General features: G+C 39.8%; 1 protein-coding gene and 1 non-coding gene across 5 annotated transcripts in view; both read left to right on the plus strand.

Moving 5' to 3' along the window:
• CHD8 (chromodomain helicase DNA binding protein 8) overlaps positions 1 to 24095 on the plus strand; it is a 60270-nt gene that overhangs the window by 29484 nt on the left and 6691 nt on the right. For all 4 annotated transcript variants that reach the window (XM_021003962.2, XM_078151296.1, XM_078151297.1 and 1 more), the window contains 29 exons: positions 1050 to 1232; positions 1339 to 1407; positions 1847 to 1902; positions 2368 to 2485; positions 3625 to 3708; positions 6316 to 6453; positions 6613 to 6734; positions 6883 to 7126; positions 9495 to 9671; positions 9989 to 10132; positions 10538 to 10793; positions 11476 to 11686; positions 11916 to 12111; positions 12621 to 12788; positions 13239 to 13418; positions 14155 to 14265; positions 14458 to 14654; positions 14958 to 15157; positions 15273 to 15429; positions 15537 to 15626; positions 15898 to 16001; positions 17675 to 17804; positions 20046 to 20121; positions 20601 to 20655; positions 20859 to 21066; positions 21494 to 21702; positions 21793 to 22512; positions 22926 to 23077; positions 23385 to 23687. In XM_021003962.2, the coding sequence (XP_020859621.1) occupies positions 1050 to 1232; positions 1339 to 1407; positions 1847 to 1902; positions 2368 to 2485; positions 3625 to 3708; positions 6316 to 6453; positions 6613 to 6734; positions 6883 to 7126; positions 9495 to 9671; positions 9989 to 10132; positions 10538 to 10793; positions 11476 to 11686; positions 11916 to 12111; positions 12621 to 12788; positions 13239 to 13418; positions 14155 to 14265; positions 14458 to 14654; positions 14958 to 15157; positions 15273 to 15429; positions 15537 to 15626; positions 15898 to 16001; positions 17675 to 17804; positions 20046 to 20121; positions 20601 to 20655; positions 20859 to 21066; positions 21494 to 21702; positions 21793 to 22512; positions 22926 to 23077; positions 23385 to 23687 (5058 nt within the window). The remainder of the gene's footprint in view (positions 1 to 1049; positions 1233 to 1338; positions 1408 to 1846; positions 1903 to 2367; positions 2486 to 3624; positions 3709 to 6315; positions 6454 to 6612; positions 6735 to 6882; positions 7127 to 9494; positions 9672 to 9988; positions 10133 to 10537; positions 10794 to 11475; positions 11687 to 11915; positions 12112 to 12620; positions 12789 to 13238; positions 13419 to 14154; positions 14266 to 14457; positions 14655 to 14957; positions 15158 to 15272; positions 15430 to 15536; positions 15627 to 15897; positions 16002 to 17674; positions 17805 to 20045; positions 20122 to 20600; positions 20656 to 20858; positions 21067 to 21493; positions 21703 to 21792; positions 22513 to 22925; positions 23078 to 23384; positions 23688 to 24095) is intronic.
• LOC144456425 (small nucleolar RNA U6-53/MBII-28) lies at positions 18420 to 18529 on the plus strand. Its single transcript, XR_013485518.1, has one exon. It is a non-coding gene; the product is annotated as a small nucleolar RNA U6-53/MBII-28 (small nucleolar RNA).

A 24095-nucleotide genomic window follows, 5' to 3' on the forward strand; every position in this document is an offset into this window, starting at 1 on the left:
TCATTAATGTTCATTGTACCACTAGAGAACACTTCTTTCCCCTGATCTCCACTCTATCCTGATGTCTGTTCTTTCTGGTGTAATAATAGTACCTTGTTGTGAACATCAAGTGAACTAATATACATGAAGTGCTTTATAAACCTTAAAGCCCTACATAAAATATCAACTAAACCATGCCCTTGGTGACCTTTAGATTGGAAATAAACTAGCACTATTTCCTGTAGTAACACTTTAGTTTCTTTCATGGGCAGTCAGGCCTATTTCTGCCTTTAAATCAAATAGCCAAAATTTACTTAAGTTTTCCTTTCTCTGATACTATTTTCTAGTTTGGTTTTCGTGAGAGTTTGAGGGTAAAATATAAGCATCTTTAACAGCAGACAGATACTCTTAGTTTAATGATCTGGGAGAGAGTGGTATTTATAAGTGTATTTTATTAGAATGTTTCCTAAATAAAATTTTACTGTAAATATTGCCATTTTCTTAATGATTTTATATAATTAATGTTTCATGAATGCAATCAACAAGCATTTATTAAGCATTTACTATATTCTAGGCACTGGCATATAAGTATAAAGAATGAAACAGTTTCTACTCATAAGAAGCTTACATTCTACTGAGGAAGATAATAAGTACATACACAGTACAAATATAAAATGAATAAATACAAATATATGCGAAGTAGTTAAATACATTCTAGCTCAGGAGAGAAGACATAGGCAGTTGGAGGGATTGTGAAAGGCTTCATGCAGAAGATGGTACCTGAGCTACATCTTAAAGGAAGAGAGGGATTCTGAGAGGTAGAGGTAAGGATGGAGTGCATTCCAGGCATGGAGGGTGGCCAGGGCAAAGGCATGGAGATAGGAGATAGAGTGTCTTACATAAGGAACAGAGAGTTCCTACCTACTTGAGCTTATAGCGTAACTGGTAGATAAAATACAGAGTAGGGCCTAGGATTACTGCAGCTTATAGAAAAAATTGTGACTTTATTAGAATTTTTGCCAGCTTTTATCACTCCATCTTGGGTTGTCTAACCATTGTTGCCTCTGCAGAAGAGACGCTCAAACCGACAAGTGAAGAGAAAAAAATACACAGAGGATTTGGACATTAAGATCACAGATGATGAGGAGGAAGAAGAGGTAGATGTGACTGGTCCAGTCAAGCCTGAGCCCATTCTGCCTGAGCCAGTTCAGGAACCTGATGGAGAGACATTACCATCCATGCAGTTCTTTGTGGTGAGCTGAATACTTGAGCCATTTCAGGGAGAGTACTAAGAGTAAGGGCGGAGTTTATCTTTGTTGCTCAGAATTCTCTGCTGACTACTTATATCTCTTCTTATAGGAGAACCCCAGTGAAGAAGATGCAGCCATTGTGGACAAAGTGCTTTCTATGCGGGTGGTGAAGAAGGAGGTTAGGCCTCTATGCTTGGTGTCAGCCTACATCTTTCTACTGCCAGATGTTTCACTGTTGAGAGATTTTATCCATCAGGGCGTGTCAGTAGGCTTTACCTGTGGGAGGGTAATGGACATGGACTGGTCAGAAATTAGGAAGAAGATAACTACATTGTCTTCTCCTCCAACTTATCAACCTGGGGTAGATAAAAGGATATAAAGGTTTATTTAAAGGATGAGCTAAGAGCATGCTATTATCATTCTAGGAGACCAACTCTTCCCCATCCTGGATTGATAGTACACAGAAAGGACTGGACATGATGTATCCCAGGGTTTGCTGCCAAGAGTTCTGCCTATCTAGTGTCTCTGTGTGGTTAAAGTTAGTGTTTCTTACTTAGGATGATAGAGAATGGATAACTATAAGGTGGGACTGTAATTTCTCAATTCTTTCCCTTTAGCTTCCCTCTGGACAGTACACAGAAGCAGAGGAATTTTTTGTCAAGTATAAGAACTAGTAAGTATCCCATGCCAAAAATATTCATCCCTGAGACTCAGAAGGATGGTAGTGACTTTTCTTCCTCTCCTCCCCCATAGTCTGTCACGGGAGGAAATGGTTCTCTTCTTTTCTTCCATCTCCCAGTTCATGTAATGAAAATTTGGGGAAAACTCTTCTAAGTATTTTGTTTGTTGTTTTTCTTCTGAAAGGGCAGGATGGTGGTATCTGATAAAGATTCTACGTGCTCTTCAATATGACTCCAATTAATATACTAAAATTTACATGTTGTCTCTTCTGACAGTATAAGGTCCTTAAGGACGTTCTTGCTTTTATATTTCCAGTGCCTCACACGTAGTAAATACTTCATAAATGCTTATTAATTTATCGATTGTTCCTGGAATCTGGAGCCACTTGCTTATCAGTTTCCCTTTCCTACAGCATGAGTATTGTTTTTATTTTTTTATTTTTTTTTCCATTCTCCAGTTCTTATTTGCATTGTGAATGGGCCACTATCTCTCAGTTAGAGAAAGACAAGAGGATCCATCAGAAACTTAAGCGGTTCAAAACCAAAATGGCTCAAATGAGACACTTCTTTCATGAGGTAATTAGGAATAAGTGCTGCCTCTTCGGTTGTTTGTTTCCAGAAGCATGATCTCCTAGTGGGATCTTAATTTCTTGATGTCAAATCACTGAACATATGATTGGGTCCTTAAAGAGTACATAGGTATTTATTTTCTTTCATTCCTACACTTGGGCTTCTTTCCTTATTTAACTTCCCCATATTTTGTTTTCCTAGTTATGAGATTATTCCATAGTTTCTTTAGAGTCTTTTTAAAGTGTTTCACATAATGTGTATGAAGTGATTTGAGCTTCTGTCAAAGAAAGATGTTATGAAACAAAATCCATTAATAGCTATTTTCTTGTTTTACTGTGAATGAATCAAACAGCTGGTCCATTTGGGATTTCTTTTCTAAGACTTATTATGAAGTTAGTGGTAGCTTTAAACATAAGCAACTGTCTTAATAAAAGAGTATTAATTTTGTTAAAATTTCTAATCCAGTTTCACTGAAGCATCTTTGGTCAGGATTGTTATTTTCTTTCTTCAATATTTATATCTAGCTTGACTGGTTACTCTTTAGCAAGTTTATGTCATTTTCTTAAGTCATTTTCAACTTTTCTTTTCTACTTGTAACAAAAGTGTACAAGATGTTCCTCTGCCAAAGCGGGAAACTTCATGTATACTGTGCGTTGCCGTTATGCCCTGACAGCAACAATTAGTTAATTTTTAAAAAATCAAAACAACTTTGAGGTTTAGAAGGAACTGGGAGATACTGTCAGAAAAGGACTGTAGCTCTAGAAAGTAGAAGGTGCCTTTAGTCATCCCAAAACGGCTGATGTATAGACTTTCTGATGTAGTTTAACAGATCTGTAAAAGTGAACTGCCTTCTAACTCTTCACCTCTCGGGGTGACCAAGCAGACTGTATGATTTCTTCTTATATGAAGATTTTTATTGACTCTGACTAACTAATACTTGTATTCTGAGGTGTTAATTGCAGTGGATCTACATTGATATGATTTTTTTCTGACTGCAAAATTTATAAGGACTAAGAGTATGGTTCAGCCACAGAACATAGATGTGTTGGTGAGCATGCCTATTACCAACTAAATAGCAAACTTAATGAGGGAGTCATTACCGGATGGTCTTCTGGTCTTATTGTTTGTGCTCATGACCAAACCAGGATGAAGAGCCCTTTAATCCAGACTATGTGGAAGTGGACAGGATATTGGATGAGTCTCACAGTATTGACAAAGACAATGGTGAGGTGAGTTGTAATGTGAGAATAGGTAGAAGGATGTAATGAGTCTCTTATTTATAGAATTGGTAGGTTATGTATCCCCTGTTGTCTTGGTCTAACTTTGATTTTTCCAGGTAAAGGTGAAATTTCCTTGGGAATTAAAAAGTACTTTCATCATTTCCTTAGGCAGAATGGCTGAAGGTAACCATTAACTAAAACTGAAGAAGGGGAAAATAGGTTAGGAGGCAAGGCTTGCAATTCTAAATGCTTCTTGCTTTGAAGTCAGCTCATTGGAATTATGTTTTATGTTCACTGAATTGAATAAGAAAACTGGTTAGACAAATAAGAAATTTCAGTAGTAGTTTTTTTTCCCTTTACCCTCTCAGTTATATAATAACAGCTAGTATTTACATAGCACTTTAAGGTTTACAAAATGCTTTACAGATATCATCTCATTTCATCTTCACGACAATCTTTTGCTTTTTTTGGTTTGTTTTGTTTTTTTGCTAGGCAGCCGAGTTAAGTGACTTGCCCAGGGTCACACAGCTAGTAAATGTCAAGTGTCTGAGGCTGGATTTGAACTCGGGTCCTCTTGACTCTAGGGCCAGTGCTCTTCCACTGTGCCACCTAACTGTTCTATTCACAACAGCTTTGCAAGATAGATACTATTAGTTTCCCTGTCTAGATGATGAAACTGAGGCTGAGGGAAGTTAAGTGATTCACACAGCTACTAAGTGTCTGAGACCAGATTTGAACTCAGATCTTCCTGACTCTAGGTCCGACACTATCCACTGCACCACTTAGCTGCCTGTTATATAGAATGGCCATCGGCACAGTGACTATTTGTTGGTTCTGAAAATTGAGCAACCGAGGGGCAGCTAGGTGGCGCAGGAGGATCTGAGTTCAAATGCAGCTTCAGACACATAACACTTATTAGCTGTGTGACCCTGGGCAAGTCACTTAACCCCACTGCCCCCCCCCCAAATTGAGCAACCAATGGGTACTTCCTTCCCATTGGGATACGTAGCCTATCTCCTCCTCAAAAGTCTTGAGTTAGTACTTGCTCTTTTTCATCAGCCCCCTGAAGTGACCAGCCATCAGTCAGCATCCCTATCGTAGTCTGCCTGCCTTTGGCATAACAAATGGAAAGAAACTATCATCTTGCCACAACTCTTTCAAAAGTTTATGAATGCGTAATATGGTTTGTTGTTCAGACATTAGTTAAGTACAGTGCTAAGCTCAGGAGTTTGGAGAACTGTCATGGGTGATGGCTAAGGCATTTGATCATTCCATGCCTCAGTTTTTCCTTTTTTTTTTTTAATTTTTTAAATCCTTGGATTGTAAAATGTAATGCCAGCAGTGTCTGACTTGGAATCCTCAACACAAGGACATGAGATGCAGGTTAGCACCTTCTCCATAATTTGTAGTCTTAGACAGTTATCTGGACTACTGAAAGGGTGAGCATTTTGCCCCAGGGTCACAAAGCTAGTAGCTATTAGAATTGGGTTTTGAACCCAGATTTTCCTGGCTTTGAAACCAGCTGTAGGTACTGTACCTAGCTACCTCTTTATGAAACAAGATTGATAGAATAATATGATGACAATGTCCAGTCAAAGGAAAAGAACTATTATTCTTTCACAGCACCTCACATATAATAGGGGCTTAATAAAAGTTTGTTATTTAATTAACGATGGCTTCTATGTGACTTAATTCTATTGGCCTACTTCTTTCTCATAACTGCCTGCCAGCTGTTGAGGTTATTATTATCTTTTGCTATGGTGCTTCCAGATCCCTATAAGTTGGGCCCTAATTTGCTACCTCTATATTCAGCTCCTCTCTTATCTAAGCCAAAAGTTGATACTCGGCAATTTTAGCAAAGTCGTGCAAGTGCTCAGTCATCTTGGCTTTTATTTTTAAATAGTGAGACTTGGGGCCTTGTGTTGTCACAGATCACTACCATTTCCCTTCACATAATCCCTTCCCAAAAAATATTTTTTGAGCATAGCGCTCTAATTGGAGCAATAGTATTTCCTCTCTACCTTCACCCTTGTTACTTCTTTTCAGTGATACCCTCTCCTAATTATTTCCTAGCTCCTTGTGGCTCACAAGGAGACCTCTTCTTCACCAGCCTCCTGACTGTTCTTGAGGTAGCATCTGGACTACTGATAGCCCCAGGGGCTGAGGCCCAGTAGAGGTGAGCCCTGCTATGCTGCCTACAGGTTTAGCCTGTTCCAACTTCTAAAAATAGCTTGGCTATGGCCAAGGTTTTGTGCAGGAAGAGGGCGGTGGAACAAGGCACATGGTCATAGCAGCTATGGATTTTAAGATATTTCAGTATAAGGATAGTTTTTGCTTATGCTCAGCCATTGGAGATGTGTTAGCACTCTGTTCTATAGGTTATTCTGTAGAAATCTTTGTTAGAACAGGCTTTACTTTTAGTCACTTAGCTAAAGTCATCAGGGCCATTAATCTTGTTTCCAGGGGTATACTAGGTTAAACCCAGAATATTGTTTACACTTTCTTCATTGTTATATTAAGGCTTTGACAGTCTGTGGTCTGGTTTAGCAGTAAGACCCTTGTAGCCCTAGCCAGGAACTAGGACTGTGTTAAAATCTTGACTTATTCTTCTCTTAGCCTGTAATTTACTACCTGGTCAAATGGTGTTCTCTACCCTATGAGGATAGTACTTGGGAACTGAAAGAAGATGTGGATGAGGGCAAAGTGCGAGAGTTTAAGCGGATCCAGTCAAGGCACCCAGAGCTCAAAAGGGTGGTAAGTAGATGCAGCCTCTAAAACAGCATACCTTGTAAACATATTATTTAATGTTATGCTGAATTCTCTTAGAACTACTGTAGCCACCTATCAGTCTTGAAAGCTGCCCAGTTTTACTGGTGTCTTCATGCTACTTCTTATGCATTTCTCATTCCTTAGAGTCGTCCTCAGGCAAGTGCCTGGAAGAAATTAGAATTATCACATGAGTACAAAAACCGGAATCAACTACGAGAATATCAGCTAGAAGGGGTCAACTGGCTACTTTTTAACTGGTACAACAGGTAAATAAAACAGTGGACCTGAAAGGTCTAGGCTCATTTTGGGCTTGCTTTTCACTATTCATCTCTTGGAGGTACCATTTCATGCTTCCAACCCTGTGTTAAAGGCAACACTCTTTGACGTGCTTTCTCTTCTGTGATGGTTCTGCAGGCAGAACTGTATCCTGGCTGATGAAATGGGACTGGGCAAAACAATTCAGTCCATTGCCTTCTTACAAGAGGAATATAATGTAGGCATCCATGGTCCCTTCCTGGTCATTGCCCCACTGTCTACGATTACCAACTGGGAGAGAGAGTTCAATACGTGGACAGAAATGAACACTATCGTGTATCATGGCAGTCTGGCCAGCCGGCAAATGATCCAGCAATATGAGATGTACTGCAAAGATTCACGGGTGAGCCTTCTGTCTAGGAAAAGGCCTTTTCACATAGCAAATGAATGAATGAAAAAGTATTTATTAAACACTTATTATGTTCCAGGTGCTAGGGATACAAATACAAAAGACAAGATAGTAAGGGGAAGACAGTACATGTAGTGGGTGGTGACCATGGATGGATATTTTAGTTTGGGAAATCATAGAGATGGTGAGTGAAGTCATAGGGCAGTTGATTGTCATGTCCTTTCCAAGAATGGTTAGTTTTGATTGGATTCCTGTTTCATCTTAGGAGAATGCATGGCTGCTTGGCAAGTAGCTGGCAGGGGAATTGGGGTGGGAATAGGAGTGGGTGATCTCACAGGTCAGGAGCACAGGCTAGGCAGTAGGCCTAGTGGTGGCTATATAATTTATGCAGAAGCTTAAACCCTAGTGAACCCCGTGAACTGAACTGAACTGCACTGCACTGAACTACCTGCTTTAACTCACCCTGACTTTTTGGATTTATGTGAATTTACAGATTTTTTTAAAAAGATATCGTCATAGAGGTTTTTATCTGGGATATAGATATATATATATATATAGATATAGATATAGATATAGATATAGATATAGATATATGTTTATGTATATATGTATGTATATAGGTGTCTATCTAGTGGCACATTGCTTATCCAAAGGTCACTTAACCAGCAGCCCAAGCAATCCAGAATATAGCTGAAAATTAAGGAATAAATAAAAAATTGCTTTGACAAAGATCTAAAATCTGTACTAAATTAGCTCCTGATGTTAAAAGTAAGCCCCTCAGGCCCTCAATTAAAGCCTTGACTCTCTTTAGACAACCTCAGCTATCAGATTTCCTAGGTCATAACAGATAAGAAGCAGTGAGTTAGAGGAAGAGGAATCTAAGAATTGTGGGGTAGCGCCAGAGGTATACTGTGATGGTATTGAGAAAGGATAGCTTGCAGTAAGGAAGTAGACTCCCAAAACTATAAAATGCAAACTCAGGAACTCAAAATGTTTTAACAGTCTGGAGGCATTTAGTCGATGAGCAAATAGCTGTGCTGTTTGTGGGTCATTAATGACCCTTGGAAAAGATTTGAGAAAATTAACCTCCTTCCATTTGTTGCAGAGAATGGGTCCCATAGGTGTGGAATATTTTACATGGTGTCACTTGTAGCTGATTTGTTCATTGGTTTTGCCAAACTGTTGGGGTTTTTTAACTCTTTTTTTTTTTAATCTTTGTTACAAGAGAAAACTTGGAGGGGGAAGGGTAATACATTCAGAAATGAAAAGTGATGTAAAAACAAAATACACCATTAAAAATTATTTTAAAAAAACCTTTATGGCTCTTTTAGGGCAGTCCTTTGTTAAAAATAATAACTCATTCATTTTGAAGTTTGAAAGGTCCTTTGCTCATAGCAGCCCTGTTGTGGTACATAATTCAGTGTATTTGCATGTTTTATGAGGCAGAAGTTAAGGCTCAGCAAGGTGAAGTGACTTTCCTAGGACCACCTAGTGTAAGTGTCAGGGCCAGTATTAGAGCTCAGACCTCTCTTGACTCACTCCCAGCATCCTTTACCCAGTGCCACCTTTCAGAATGAGATAGTAGTATTCCAAATGATGTTGCCAGTTTCCTTCACTAAAATTCTACTCCAGTGATTTGTGGTATGGAAGTGACTGGGTTTTTAAAATATGCATACGGAATACAAACTCTGAAAGATCCTAACAAGCTGGAAAGGCTTCATGCCTGGCCCAGGGATGTGTACTGCCATAAATATCTGTCATCCACAGAGCAGCTTAGCTCAGTTCAGAGGTGCTCATTGTTAGGCTGACCACACATGACAATATTTTTGGCCATAGCACTTCTTGAAGACGATCTAGTAGTAGCAATTTGTGTCCCAGGAAGGAGTACCCATATCAGTGAAGTTATGGATCCTTGAAGTATTCTTTGAAGATATTTGAAAGTGATTTCCTTAAAAAATTAACATTTAAACAGTTTTGAGATTTAAAGTGGTAAAAGTTGCCTTTATTTCATTCTCCCTTGTGTGATATTTTTGTTTATCCCCCATAATGTGTGTCATGCCCCTATCTTGAATTATAAGATACTTGAGAGCAGAGTCTTTGTCATGTCCAACTTTGTTCCTCAAGCAGTCTTTGTATCACCCAGCACAGTCCCTTGAACATAATATATAATTAATAAAAGTTTGTTTAAATTGAACTGGCAATACTCAATAAATCAGTCAGCACTATATTTTATATTAGATTATTTTGTATTGTTTGTTGAGAAGAAAGTGATTTAGATTACTTTGTCAGTAATTATGTACAGTGAGAAGATAGTTCAGGAAGTTCAGAATATAATTTCTAACTTTTGTTCTTTGACGCTCAGGGGCGGCTTATCCCTGGGGCGTATAAGTTTGATGCCTTGATCACCACTTTTGAGATGATTTTGTCAGACTGCCCTGAGCTACGGGAGATTGAATGGCGTTGTGTCATTATTGATGAGGCTCATCGACTCAAAAATCGGAATTGCAAGCTGCTTGATAGTCTCAAGCACATGGACTTGGTGAGTTCACCAGACTTATTTGTGGGAGACACTTGGAAGGATTAGTTACCTCTATGGTATTAAACTCCCCCCCTACCCTGCTAAAGATGTTAATGAGAAAGAAAGCAAACCAAAGTGAAGGTCTTCACATTGGGTGAAAGGATCTGGTGGCCAAAAGTAGCCATGTGATTTTTAAAAGTCAGAAGGGATATTAGTGCAAACCTGCTCATTTTATAGCCAATTAAGATGAAATCTCAGAGAGACTAAATGATAACTAATTAATGGCAAAGCTAAGATGTTTTTGATTTCATATTTCATGTTCTTTTCTTCATTTTCAGGAGCATAAAGTGCTGCTTACAGGAACACCCCTGCAAAACACTGTGGAAGAACTGTTTAGCTTGTTGCACTTCTTGGAACCTTCACAGTTTCCTTCAGAATCAGAGTTCCTCAAGGACTTTGGTGATCTCAAGACAGAAGAGCAGGTAAAAAAAGTCTGTTTTGTGATTTTTGACCTTTATTGTATCATGAACTCCTTTGACAATGTGGTGAAACCTATGCAGATCTTCTCAGAATATCGGTATTTAAATGCATAAAACAAAATACATAAGATTACAAAGAAAACCAGTTATTTGAAGTATAGTTTTCTAAATATATATATATATATTTTAAAAACAAGTTCATAGATCCCAGGTTAAGAATCTTTGACTTAGTGTAAATAGTATTTGATAGGTAAACATCATTGTCCTTCCTCTTCTGCCCTGTGACCCTAACCCAATTATATGATAATGTCCATGACCTTCAGCTTTCAGATTCTGAGGTGCTTTGCCTGCTTTCACTTCTCCATTCTCACACTGTGTGATGTACATTTCTTTCTTTCTTGGATTCAGGTCCAGAAGCTACAGGCTATTCTGAAGCCAATGATGTTGAGAAGGCTCAAAGAAGATGTGGAAAAAAATCTAGCTCCCAAACAGGAGACAATCATTGAAGTGGAGTTAACCAACATCCAAAAGAAGTATTATCGTGCTATCTTGGAAAAAAACTTCTCCTTCCTTTCCAAAGGAGCAGGTCACACAAACATGCCCAACCTACTTAACACAATGATGGAGCTGCGTAAATGTTGTAATCATCCATATCTCATCAATGGTAAATACTATGCTAGTTCTTACTGTATACCTAGATCTCCAAATTATATGAGTTATCCCCAGAGGAACAGGAAATACTTTCTGCTAGGCCATAGAAAATCCTTTTTTCCAGGCTCAGCCTAATATAGATTTATCCTTTTTATAGATAGATATAAAAAGATTCTTCACATGCTATTTCCATAGTTTTGCCTATCTCATCCTTTCTAATCTCCCAAGTAAGGTTTTTTCGATGAGAATTCTGCTAAATCTTTTCAGTCCCATACATTCTGAATATGTACACTATTCCCTGATATTCTTTTAGATGAGGGGTTCTTAACCTGGGCTCTATGAACTTGCTTTTTAAAAAAAATTTTCCTAAATGTATTTCAGTATAATCAGTTCCCTTTAAAATGCTGTGTGTTTTGTTTTATGCATTTGAAAGTATTAGAAGGGATCCATTGGCTTCACCAGACTGCCAAAGGGGTCCATGACACAAAAAAAGGTTAAAAACCCCTGCTTTAGATAATTTCCTGTTTTGAACTGTAATTCAGGAGAATTTTCCTTGGTCCTGAACTACTTTGTCTTAGAAGTGTTGACCACAAATTAGGCTTCTTTTTTTACCCTGTTGGCTCCGTGTCTTGATAAAATATTAGTCTATTACATGCTGCTTCAGCTCTCAGCATCAGGGTTGACTCTCTTAACAGGCGCAGAGGAAAAAATCCTAACAGAATTTCGGGAGGCCTGCCATATCATCCCCCATGACTTCCATCTTCAAGCCATGGTCCGCTCAGCTGGTAAACTGGTTCTCATTGACAAGCTACTTCCGAAACTCAAGGCTGGTGGTCATAAGGTGCTGATCTTCTCCCAGATGGTTCGATGCCTGGATATCCTGGAGGATTACTTGATCCAAAGAAGGTGAGAGATATATTAGCCAACCAACCCTTGGAATTAGGTTTCTAAGACTACTGGTTTGGTGTTAGAAATATATTTACTTTCTCTAATCCAAAGGAGTATTTTTTAACATTTAACTTCTTGACCTGATTAGTGCCAAACTACAGGGATGTGGGAAGTAGTGATTTTGGTTAGAGCACTAAGTCTATGCTTATTTTTACCTATTCTAATCTTTTCCCTGTGATTTACTTAGGTACTTATATGAGCGTATTGATGGACGTGTGCGAGGTAACCTGCGTCAGGCTGCCATTGACCGATTTAGTAAGCCTGATTCTGACCGATTTGTCTTCTTACTTTGTACCCGAGCTGGGGGCCTTGGTATCAACCTTACAGCTGCAGATACTTGCATCATCTTTGATTCAGACTGGAACCCACAAAATGATTTACAGGTAATGGGAGTATTGGTCACTTTTCATAGCTCTAGCTATTGGAGACAGACTAAAATAGCAGATTGTTCAACTAGCTAGGGATCTCTCATGGGAAGGACCGTAAGATTGTCTACTTGGTGAAGCCCAAATGACAAGACAAATATCCTCTTTGGAGACTGACTGGAGGCATTAATGGTGATCCTTTGCCTTTTCCCAGAAAATCTAAATGGTTAAAGGCTAGTTCATCTTTTGGAGTTAGCTCTTCCTTTACTGAAGCAGCAGCATGTAGTAGATAGAGTAATGATATTGGAGTCTGGAGAACTTGGGTTCAACTCCTACCTTGGTCTTTATGTGTCTTTGGGGCAAGTAGCTTATGCTGTCTAAACCACATTTTCCCCCTCTGTAAAATGGAAGTAATACTTGTATTGGCTACCTCACAGGACTGTGACTAGACTTATTTTGCAAATTTTAAAGCTCTATATAAATGTCTGTTACTACTAATGTTTTTTCCTTTCCTTCTCTTCGACCAGGCTCAAGCACGTTGTCATCGAATAGGGCAAAGCAAAGCTGTAAAAGTTTACCGCCTCATCACTCGAAACTCTTATGAGAGGGAGATGTTTGATAAGGCCAGCCTCAAGTTGGGACTGGATAAAGCAGTACTTCAGTCCATGAGTGGTCGGGACGGCAACATCACTGGGGTGAGACCTTTCATCCTACAGATTTCCTCTATACTAGGACAAGGGATGGAGAGGGAAGCAAGAGTCCATCATATATAGGAATTTGCCACCTATTTTGGATTCTCAGTTTTTTAATCCTGGAGAGCTACAGTGAGTTAAGAGATTATGGAGTGTGTGTGTAGTAACATGTCCTAGTGGATGGAGAGCTGGCATTGAAGCCTGGAAGACTTGGGTTCAAATCCCACCTCTGTCTCTTATTTGCTCTGTGACCCTGGACAAGTCACTTAATCTCAGTGCTTTAGGATATGCTCTAAAACTGTTAGCTGCAGATAAAGTGCTAACATGTGTTGAGAGAGGAATTTTTTTAGCTGGTGAAATTAGAGGTCCAGTCCCTATATATCTCTATTCCTATATATATTTTAGAATGATACTTTAGGGTAGGTTTGTCATCTTTTTACCTGATTTTTGCAGATTCAGCAGTTCTCCAAGAAGGAGATTGAGGACCTCTTAAGGAAAGGTGCTTATGCAGCCATTATGGAAGAAGATGATGAGGGTTCCAAGTTTTGTGAAGAAGATATTGACCAAATTTTACTAAGGCGTACCACTACCATCACCATTGAATCTGAGGGGAAAGGGTCCACCTTTGCTAAGGTGCGTTCTGCCTGTGTAAAAAACTGAAAGTACAGAAGCACAGAGAGGGTTAGTAATTCCTACAATTTTAGTTCTTCAGTACTAAGGACCTATGATGCCTTCATCATAAAGCAGAAATTGTAATCCACTAAATGAGCCACAGTGGCAAAAAAAAAATTACTTGGTAGCCAGAGTTCCAGTGATGAGCCTCTCTTACCTTAACTAAGATGCTCTTCCTACGAGCTTATCCCTGGATCCATTTTTAAAAAATTTTCCGATTAATAAGCATTCTCTCTCCCTCTCTTTCCCTGTCTCTTTCTCTGTCTGTCCCTTGCTCCCCCAATTCTCTCTTCCCTCTTTCTCCCTTCTTTCTCTTCATTACTACTCCCAAATATGCATAGTCCAGCAAACCAAATTCCCACATTGACCATGTTTAAAAATGTGTCTTTTCTTATATTTTGAATCTGTCAGCTGTGGAAGGAGGAGGGTAGCATTCATCATCAGTCCCTTAGAATCATGGTTGGTCATCATACTGATCAGTTTTTAAGTCTTCTAGGCCCATTCTTGAAGTCTTTCTAGCTTGGTAGAACTTGTTAAATTTTATTCTTTGCTGACATTGCCTTCAAGTTCACCTTCACATCACAGTAAAATATTCAGGCTTTTTTTTCCCTTTTTGAGTAAGGCAAGGTACACTTCTAAATAAAGTGACACACACTCTTCCCTTACTTTTCCCCTTCTGTGTGTCCTTGTTCAACAGGCTAGCTTTGTTGCTTCTGAAAATAGGACAGATATTTCTCTGGATGATCCTAACTTCTGGCAAAAGTGGGCTAAAAAAGCTGACCTAGATATGGATTTACTCAACAGCAAGGTGAGTTCTTCATTCCCTTGGGTGGTAGCAGATGGACCTCTGCATTTCAGAATGCTTTCTCAATACTGCTTCATATTCCACTAAGCCTGGGGAATGATCTAATAATATGTAGTGTATCACCATAGTTTGTTTATCCACATTAGAAGGGGAAGAGCATGATGAAAGTTTGGCTTCCTTTTCTCCTTCACGCAGAATAACTTGGTGATTGATACACCGCGAGTGCGCAAGCAGACACGACATTTTAGCACTCTGAAAGATGACGACCTGGTGGAATTCTCAGATTTGGAAAGTGAGGATGATGAGCGGCCTCGATCCCGCCGACATGACAGGCATCATGCCTATGGACGCACTGACTGCTTCCGTGTGGAAAAGCACCTCTTGGTGTATGGGTAAGAGCCCACATTGCAGCTAAAGGTGGGATGCACATCTCCACCCTACTAGCGTAACCCTGTGTTTCTAGTGCTGAGAAGAGAGAAGTCTTATTCCTTCTAAAGTGTAAGATATGACTGTAAGAGTGGTGTGGTTGAAAATACTCTGGGGCTTTCAGAGAAGATACGTAGCCAGTCATAGTAACAGTGTATTCCTTAAAACCCTTTTTTTCTTTTTTGGGGAAATCTGTTACTTCAAACATAACACATCATTGAACAAGAGGCTCCAAAAAGATGGTTGTGGTTCTTTCTCTGTCTTTGAAGCTGGGGTCGCTGGCGAGATATTCTGTCCCATGGGCGGTTCAAACGAAGAATGACTGAACGGGATGTGGAGACGATCTGCCGTGCCATTCTTGTGTACTGTCTTCTGCACTACCGTGGGGATGAAAACATCAAAGGCTTCATTTGGGACCTCATCAGCCCTGCAGAGAATGGCAAAACAAAAGAACTACAGAACCATTCAGGTAACCATCAACTCTCTTTTTCTCTTCCTTTTACCTCCTCATGGGTACCCAATTTATTCCATATCCAAAGGGTTTTCTTAGTCTAGGTCTTCCACTGTCTGCCTATTCCTATCAGGTTTGTCTATCCCAGTGCCCCGGGGACGCAAAGGGAAGAAAGTGAAGTCCCAAAGTACCTTTGATATCCACAAAGCAGACTGGATCCGGAAATATAACCCTGACACCCTCTTCCAGGATGAAAGTTATAAGAAACACTTGAAACATCAGTGTAACAAGTAAGCAAGGGGGCTTGTCAAAACTTGTTTGTTTTGTAATCATGGAGTGGTAAAAGTTGCTTTCTGTTTTACAACAGTGTTACTGAAGTTAACATTCATTTTTCTAGGGTGTTGTTGCGAGTACGCATGTTGTATTACCTTCGGCAAGAGGTTATTGGTGATCAGGCGGAGAAGGTGTTGGGAGGTGCCATTGCTAGGTAAAATTGTATTCTGTTTCCTGACTATTAGAAGAGCGTGTTCTACAATTTGTCACTAGAATTTGAGGATTAGAGGGTTTGTTGGGGGAGGGGGGGATTTAATCCTGTATATGTAGTACCTAAGAGAGAAAGGATCAAGAGCATAAAGGCACCCCAATCAAAGAGAATTTTTTAAATATCCATAATAACTTCTCATAGGGCACCATTTTTGTTAACTGCTATGTGACATGAAACACTGTTGTATTACCTCTCTTCCCTCATGCCTTTCTAGTGAGATTGATATATGGTTCCCAGTGGTGGATCAGTTGGAGGCCCCAACAAACTGGTGGGATAGTGAAGCTGACAAGTCCTTGCTCATAGGAGTCTTTAAACATGGTATGTGCCTCTTCTGAAAAATAGTCCCCATCATCTTCTCATTTCCCCATGCTTCCTGCTCAGATCTGTCTTGATGAAGACTTGTGTCCAATAAGGGTATCAAAAACTGATTAAGACCCAGATTCATAAGGTTCTATAATCAATCTTTAATAACGGGGAGTGGAAAAACCAGCACGCTTGAATGAAAAACTAAACTTGCAAGTCATGTTAAATGTTTCAAAGTACAGTGCTTATTAGTGATGTAATATATACGTATTTAGGTATTCATTAAATGTTTCATGGATGAATCTTACCTTTGAATCCAATATTATTACCAATATCATTAGAATAACTGGATTGTATTTTTCATCCTGTCCCCACTAACCATTTTCTGCATCAAAGAGTGGAATATTCACACTCTCATCATCAGTCAGCTCAATCTGTGTGGCCACACCGGCTTTCTGGAAGTTTGTGATGAGTCCTGAGCAATTACTTGTTGTAAATCTTAGAATCTGGGGAAATAGAAAAAAAAAAGTGAAGTCTGAGCAATGTACAGAGTAAAAAGCTGCCCTTCACAACCTTGTTCATTGACAAATTCCAGGCTAATGGATGTAGTGAAGTGATAATGAAGAATCCTAGATTCACTTTTTAATTCTACCACTCCTCTCTGGCATTACTAGAGCAACAAGATGTTTGTTGCAGCTGCATATGAGAGATTGTGTTATATCACAGATATATCATGGAACCTGGAAGATCTGGATTCAGATCCAACTTCTGCTACTACCTGTAATGACCATTGGCAAGTCACTTAACCTCTCTGGGCCTTAAGTAACTTCCTAAGTCTATAAGTTATAAACAGGTTGCAGTCTTTCTTAGTGGAAGAGGTTCCCATATCAGTGAAATCATAGGTCTTTGCTATATTGGCATACTTCTTAGTTTAAAAAAAAATTTTTTTAAAGGAGTAAAGATATTTTCCTACCTACTCTATAGGATATTGAGAAACTGAATGATATTTTAACCATTTTGATCATGTGTAGATTGTATTTTTAAAGGTTTAAACCACCTAGTATGAAAGCTTATTTATTCTCATCACACAAAAATATTTTGAATGCCTACTGTGTGCAAAGTATATGCTAGCTAGTTTCAGAAGATAAAGTTTTCTGAATCCCTAATTCCATACTTTGGGGGGGCGGCTAGGCATGGGGTTAAGTGACTTGCCCAGGGTCACGCAGCTAGTAAGTGTCAAGTATCTGAGGTCACATTTGAACTCAGGTCTTCCTGACTCCAGGGCTGGTGCTCTATCCACTGAGCCACCTAGCTGCCCCCCATTCCTTCTTTATGACTAAGGACAAGTCACTTAATTGCTTTCAGTTCTTCACCTATAAAATAGGGATCATAATAGAATAATTAAATTGTTATTTAAATCTGTCTCCTGTCATCACTATTTCTATAAGTCTTTATTTCACTCCCCACTAATTGTGAAACAAATATAAAATGCAATAGGAACATTTAATAGAATAAAAATATTATCTGACAATTCTAACATATCAGCTATGACATCAGCATTTTACACTGTAGGTAAAGTATTCTAGATAGTCTAATCATATATAATGCAAGTTTTACCAGTTGAAGAAACTTTACCTTGACAGAACAAAATCCATATTGTCTTTGATTTCTGGGCCTTTCCCATCTAGGCTATGAGAAATACAATACCATGAGAGCAGACCCAGCCTTATGCTTTCTGGAAAAGGCTGGCCGGCCAGATGACAAAGCCATTGCAGCAGAGCATCGAGTGTTGGACAATTTTTCTGATATCGTGGAAGGGTGAGTGACTGAGCATCAAGTGTAGGCCTTCTCATAAATTACAGTGTTCCTTTCGTTGAAGAACTTGGTTATCAGGTCTAAGAAAAAGCACAACTATGTCTTCTTAGATGAGCACAGAGGAGATCTTAATGATCCTTGTAGTTTCCTGTCAGTAGTGTTACCTTGCCACAGGGTGGCAGTCATGTAAAGAGTATGGCTGCCTGAGCCTAACTATATAATGACTATAAGATGACAGCATTAATGAAAAGTTGTTCCGTACTTTAAAAACATTTTTATATAGTCACAGGAACTGAGAGGATAAGTGGCTTATTCAAGAGGTGATAACTCGCTGGAAAGATTTGGGCCAAGATATCTCAAATTGTCCAGAAATGAAATGGACTGCTTAGGGAAATTGTGAGTTCCTCTTTACTAGCAGTATTCAAAAGGATAGATGGATGGACCCCTTGGAGAGGTTGTCAGAGAGAATCCTGTTGAGGTATAGCTTGGACTAAAATATCTTTGAGGTTATAGCTTATGTGTTATATAGTCTCTGCCTAAGAATTTTCTGGTTTCTAGTCACATTTCTATTAATAGTGATGTTCATCACATATAGGCATTTATTTACTGGACCATGGGCCCCCATGATGAGTTGCCATGCTAATACTGAGTCACCAGTCAAGGCAGTATTGTTCTGGGCTGGGTGGCAGTGAGAGTAACAACACTTCTCACATGGAGAGCTGAGGGGCACATGAAATATTCTTTAGGTTTTAATAGCTACCCTTTTGTGCAAAGTTTATGTGTTTATTTTCAAAGTTATAAAACTCATATTTCTGATATCTAATTACTTTATAAAAGTAAAAAATTAGGACTCATGACAAGGATCATGAGAGTAATGTCAAATTGATTGAGTGTATGTCAGTGTCATAAAATATGTAATGGGAGTTTTAATTGCAAATATAACAGTGCTACTCTCTTGGGTGACCAGCAGTCCTATGTAATGTTCAAAATTCAAGTGACTTAACATAATTCTTTTTATGTTCCTCAAAAGAAATTGGGTCATTTTTTTTGGTTGGATTTATCCATCCCCTTTCTTTGAAACAATTCAATTTATTAAACATGAAGAATAATAAAGTAAAATAGTAAAACTAAAATAATAGGGAAAGTTGGACATGATGGTCACTGAGGTAACTTTCAGCTCTAAATTTATGATCCCTTGAAGTAATAGGAGTTAAATATTGAAAAGAGTGATTAAAGGGGAAAAAGTAGGTGGCAAGAATTAGTCATGGCAAATTTAAATGCCATTCTATTTTGGAGGACTACAGACATGCTTAGTGTAGCCTTCTAAGCGGTGGTATTGATTTTTCAGGAAGGGACAGGGCAATAACGGCCAGATATCCAGAGTCTTCCTCTGCTCTGGATTGATCTTGTATCCTTTAGCCTCAGGTTATATTATTTTCCCTTCTACCTTGGCAAGTTAACGAATAGTTGGCCTGTTTTCTGTTTCAACATCAAATTAAGACCATGGTACCTTATCTAGTACTAAATATATCTTGTTCAGTAAATTAATTAATCCTCTAGTTCTAGTTCTTTGGGATCTTTGTTCCATTTCAGAGGCAATGGAAACCAAATGCTATAAATGGTGGTGAGTCATTTAACTAATTTTATTCTTCTCAGATAATCTAATCTCTAAGGTACTCATAATGATGTCTTGAACAAAGGCCTGGGTATCTGAACTTATTCTGTGTTCAGCACATTGTGGGAGCCTGAGTGTTAACACTTAAGACAACTAAGTGAAGAGAAATTGAGAACAGAAGTAGAGTTTTCCACAAGTCCTGAATCAAGGGAAAAGAGTATCTTGTAGGCCTTTTGAAGTCTTTCTAGGGTGATGAAGGGGTAGACTTTTATTTTTCGTTAGTGATGTTCACTGATCTCTTCTCCCCCAAATGTTATCTAGCGTTACCACCATTATCAAAAAGAGTACATGTGAGGTTGAGGACAAGACTCAAAAATTAGTTGTTAGACCAGAGAGAACTAACAGCCTTAGGAAGCAGAATAGTAGCTGATACTTTTATGTTATAGCCAAGGTCCCTTAGTACTTTTCAACTCTGACTTATTTAATGAAATAGGACTTCTTCCCCTTCTCTCTGGATGTTTCAAGGCCAGAGATAGGCTCTGGGTGTTTTGCTAGGCTTTCATCCCAGGTTCTTACCAATAAAACAAGGTAAGTCATTAATTCTTCTTGACATCTCTGTATGGTTTTAGGGTTGACTTTGATAAGGACTGTGAAGATCCTGAATACAAGCCACTTCAAGGCCCCCCAAAGGACCAAGAGGATGAGGTGAGAAAGAAATCTTTTTCCATCCTTTAACTCCTGTATTATAATGCCCCTCATTGAAATTTAAATATTTGATCTATTTCTTAGATTGACTTGCTGAACCTCAGTTCACAGAGGTTCTGAGACAAATCCAAGACTTGCTGAACCTCTGTGAACTGCATTCCATCCACTCTCTCCCCTCAACAGACAGCTGTAGACACACACACACACACACACACACACACACACACACACACACTCTCTCTCTCTCTCTCTGTCTCTTTACTATTGGTTTATGAAGAGAAGTTCTATTTTCTTCGTGTTCTGATGAGGGCCAGTGGGATTTACAATGTTTGCATCCTGCTGTGGATGGTAATTTCATTGAGAATCATTCTTCCTCCACTTGATGCCCAAGAGGAGCACAGGGTAAATATTTCAGCATTTGAACATTTTCCTTTTATCCCCTTCCCCATTCTCTTGGTGGGATGGGTCTCTTTCTCTAGGGTGACCCTTTGATGATGATGGATGAGGAGATTTCAGTGATTGACAGTGATGAAGGTAACCTGGGTTCCCAAAGTTCAGTTTTTTCATGGGGGAGGCTGGGCTAAGAGAAAATGAATTATAGGGAGTACTGTCTTAATTCTCTGCCAAGTTGGCTGGGATTGCCGTAATGTTTGGACTTTGGATGGGTTGAAACCTCATTCTGTCTCCTTCACCAGCCCTTTCTGCATTCCCTACTTACTCTGCTTTACTTCCCACAGTCCAGGTGACCCAGCAGCCAGGTCATCTCTTCTGGCCTCCAGGCTCAGCCCTGACAGCCAGACTGCGGCGTCTGGTTACTGCCTATCAACGTAGCTACAAGCGAGAACAGATGAAGATAGAGGCAGCAGAGCGTGGGGACCGGCGGCGACGACGTTGTGAGGCAGCCTTCAAACTGAAAGAAATTGCACGGCGAGAGAAGCAGCAGCGGTAAATCAGTAGAAGGGGATGAATTAATTAGACTTATTTCTAATTATGTTATCTTTCTCATGCTAGTATTCTCTCAATTAAGTTTCTAAAGGGAGGAGTTCTTAAGAGCCTCTTACAAAGAGACAGTTTCTTACCTGCCAAAGTTATAGAGCCTTTGGGATTAAAAAACCCACTTTTGAGCATAGTATCCCAGGAATGTCTCCTCTGATAAGGGAAACCATTTATATACCATGTTTATTATCATCTAGTTTGTTAATGTTTTTATGTTTTTCAGATACCATTAACCACTTCTTCTGCTGCCTTCTGGAGCATGTTTATTTCTTCTCTTAAGTTTTGTTGGCATTAGTGATCTTAAGTTGCCAAATTGTAACAAACCTCCTGTGCTCATCTGTTAATTGACCATATATTTTTTTCTTCCAATTTATAGATGGACAAGGCGTGAGGAATCAGATTTCTACCGGGTGGTGTCAACCTTTGGAGTAGAGTTTGATCCTGACACCCTACACTTCCACTGGGGTCGATTCCGTACATTTGCCCGTCTGGACAAAAAAACAGATGAAAGCCTTACTAAGTACTTCCATGGTTTTGTGGCCATGTGCCGACAGGTGTGCCGTCTACCCCCTGCTGCTGGAGATGGTAAGTGGTTCTGAGACAAAGCCAAGATGACTGGGAAGGAGTGATGAAAGAACTAACAATTAACTCTTCTTCACCTGTGTCTCCTTGCAGAATCTCCAGACCCCACTCTATTCATTGAACCCATCACGGAGGAGAGGGCCTCACGCACTCTTTTCCGAATTGAGTTGCTTCGGAGATTACGGGAACAAGTACTATGCCATCCGTTATTAGAAGACCGATTGGCTTTGTGCCAACCCCCAGGCCCTGAATTGCCCAAGTGGTGGGAACCAGTTCGACATGATGGGGAACTTCTCCGAGGGGCAGCTCGCCATGGGGTGAGCCAAACAGACTGCAATATTATGCAGGACCCAGACTTCTCCTTCCTGGCTGCTCGTATGAATTACATGCAGAGCCAACAGGCAGGGGCACCTGCTCCATCCCTGTCACGCTGTTCTACCCCACTCCTACACCAACAGTATGCCTCGAGCACTGCCTCACCACTGCCGCTACGTCCAGATGCTCCTACTGAAAAGCTACCAGAGGAGGCAACAACCCGTGGCCCCAGCCTGGAGAGTCTGGCCTTAAAACTAGAGCATGAGGTGTTGGCCAAAAATAGGTCAACCCCACAAGACTATGAGCTACGGATCGCCCCCTCTGATCCTACCCCCATGGCTTCCCACAGTGTTCCACCAGTCAAACTGGAGGAAGAGGATGATTCGGACTCTGAGCTGGACTTAAGCAAACTGTCACCATCTTCCTCCTCTTCTTCCTCCTCATCCAGCTCCAGCTCGAGCACTGAAGATAGTGAAGATGAAAAGGAAGAGAAGCTGAGTAAGTTCATATTGTAGGGGTTGTTGGTCCTTTTCCCTTTTTTTCTCTCATTCTTCCCCTTTTTAAAATCTTGTTTGTATCCATCTTGTGATTTTATATCACCTTTATTTCTGAATATATCCCTCCTCCCTCTGCTACTAATCAAGCCGTCATTTATGACAAAGAATTTCTTAAAAAGAGGAAGACAGGGCAGCTCCACAAAATCAGCCAACACACTTCAATCAAATCTGAAAATGTGCAATATTCCATGCCTATAGTTCCCCTCCTCTACAGATGATTTCCCTTTGTTTTATAAATGCTGAGATGCTCAGGATTGGATTTGATAGCCCAAATGAAATTTATCCTTTCAGTTGTAATGTAATTTCTCTTCTTCCATCTCTGCTCATTTGGGTATTTCTGTTTGTCATCTCCAGGTGCTGACCAGTCCTGCTCCAAGCTCTATGATGAAGAGAGTCTCATGTCCCTCACTATGTCCCAGGATGGATTCCCTAATGAAGATGGAGAGCAAATGACTCCTGAACTGTTGCTGCTTCAGGAGAGGCAGAGAGCTTCTGAATGGCCCAAGGTGACAACCTATTTCTAGGCCCAAAGTGAAGGGGAAACTATGATTGGGGTTAGAGAGGTGTGAATGGAAGTTTTTGTTTTGTTTTTCATTGTGGGGGATCAGTCCTGCTGTTTCTTTAGTGACTGTAGTCTAGTTTGACTGGGTTTAGGAGGCCTGGAAGCTGGGGACTGGTTTCTATGCCTCAAAGGCTTTGCCTCACAAAGCATCTTAGCTGCTACAGAAGATTTCACAGCTTGGGATCATTAAATACATTCTATAGTCAACATCTGTACTAAAACTAATATTGGTTCTGTTTCTTCCTAATCAGGATCGTGTCCTGATAAACCGCATTGACCTCGTCTGCCAGGCTGTCCTCTCAGGGAAATGGCCCTCCAACCGCCGCAACCAAGAAATGGTGACTGGAGGGTCACTGGGACAAGGCAACCATCTGCTGGATAGTCCTCTGCTGGCTCCAGGCGAATATGGTGACTCACCTGTGCCCACACCTCGAAGTAGTAGTGCAGCTTCAATGGCAGAAGAGGAGGTGGCTGCTGTTAGTACTGCTGCAGCCCAGTTCACCAAACTTCGACGGGGCATGGATGAGAAGGAATTTACAGTCCAGATCAAAGATGTGAGCTGAGCACTTTTGGTAAAGGGGAGTAGGGGAATTGATTCTTTGCTTTAACTAATCTCACTAGCTCAGCTAAAATGTTGAGCTGATTTGACTAAAAGACTGCAAAATGGAAAAGCCAAAAAAATTGGGGGTCATTTGGGAAAGGTAAGTGGGGGGGAAGAATATCTAAAAGTGTCACATCATTAATTGTCCTCCCTAAGAATTGGGTGGAAATAATATTATTTAAGAAAATCTTGATAAAAGGATCCTTTTTAGTGACCCAGGCATTAAATCAATTACTAGAAACATAGTTACTGTTAAAATAATTTAGCATTTCATGTTTGCACAAGTATATATTTCTCCTTTTAGGTTAAAACAATCATCTGAAGTAGGATGGCATTTTTATATAATACATAGAGAAATTGA

Source organism: Phascolarctos cinereus, unplaced genomic scaffold (genome assembly GCF_003287225.1).
Source record: "Phascolarctos cinereus isolate Bilbo 61053 unplaced genomic scaffold, phaCin_HiC Scaffold_3;HRSCAF=262, whole genome shotgun sequence".
In the NCBI taxonomy this organism is placed as follows: Eukaryota; Metazoa; Chordata; class Mammalia; order Diprotodontia; family Phascolarctidae; genus Phascolarctos; species Phascolarctos cinereus.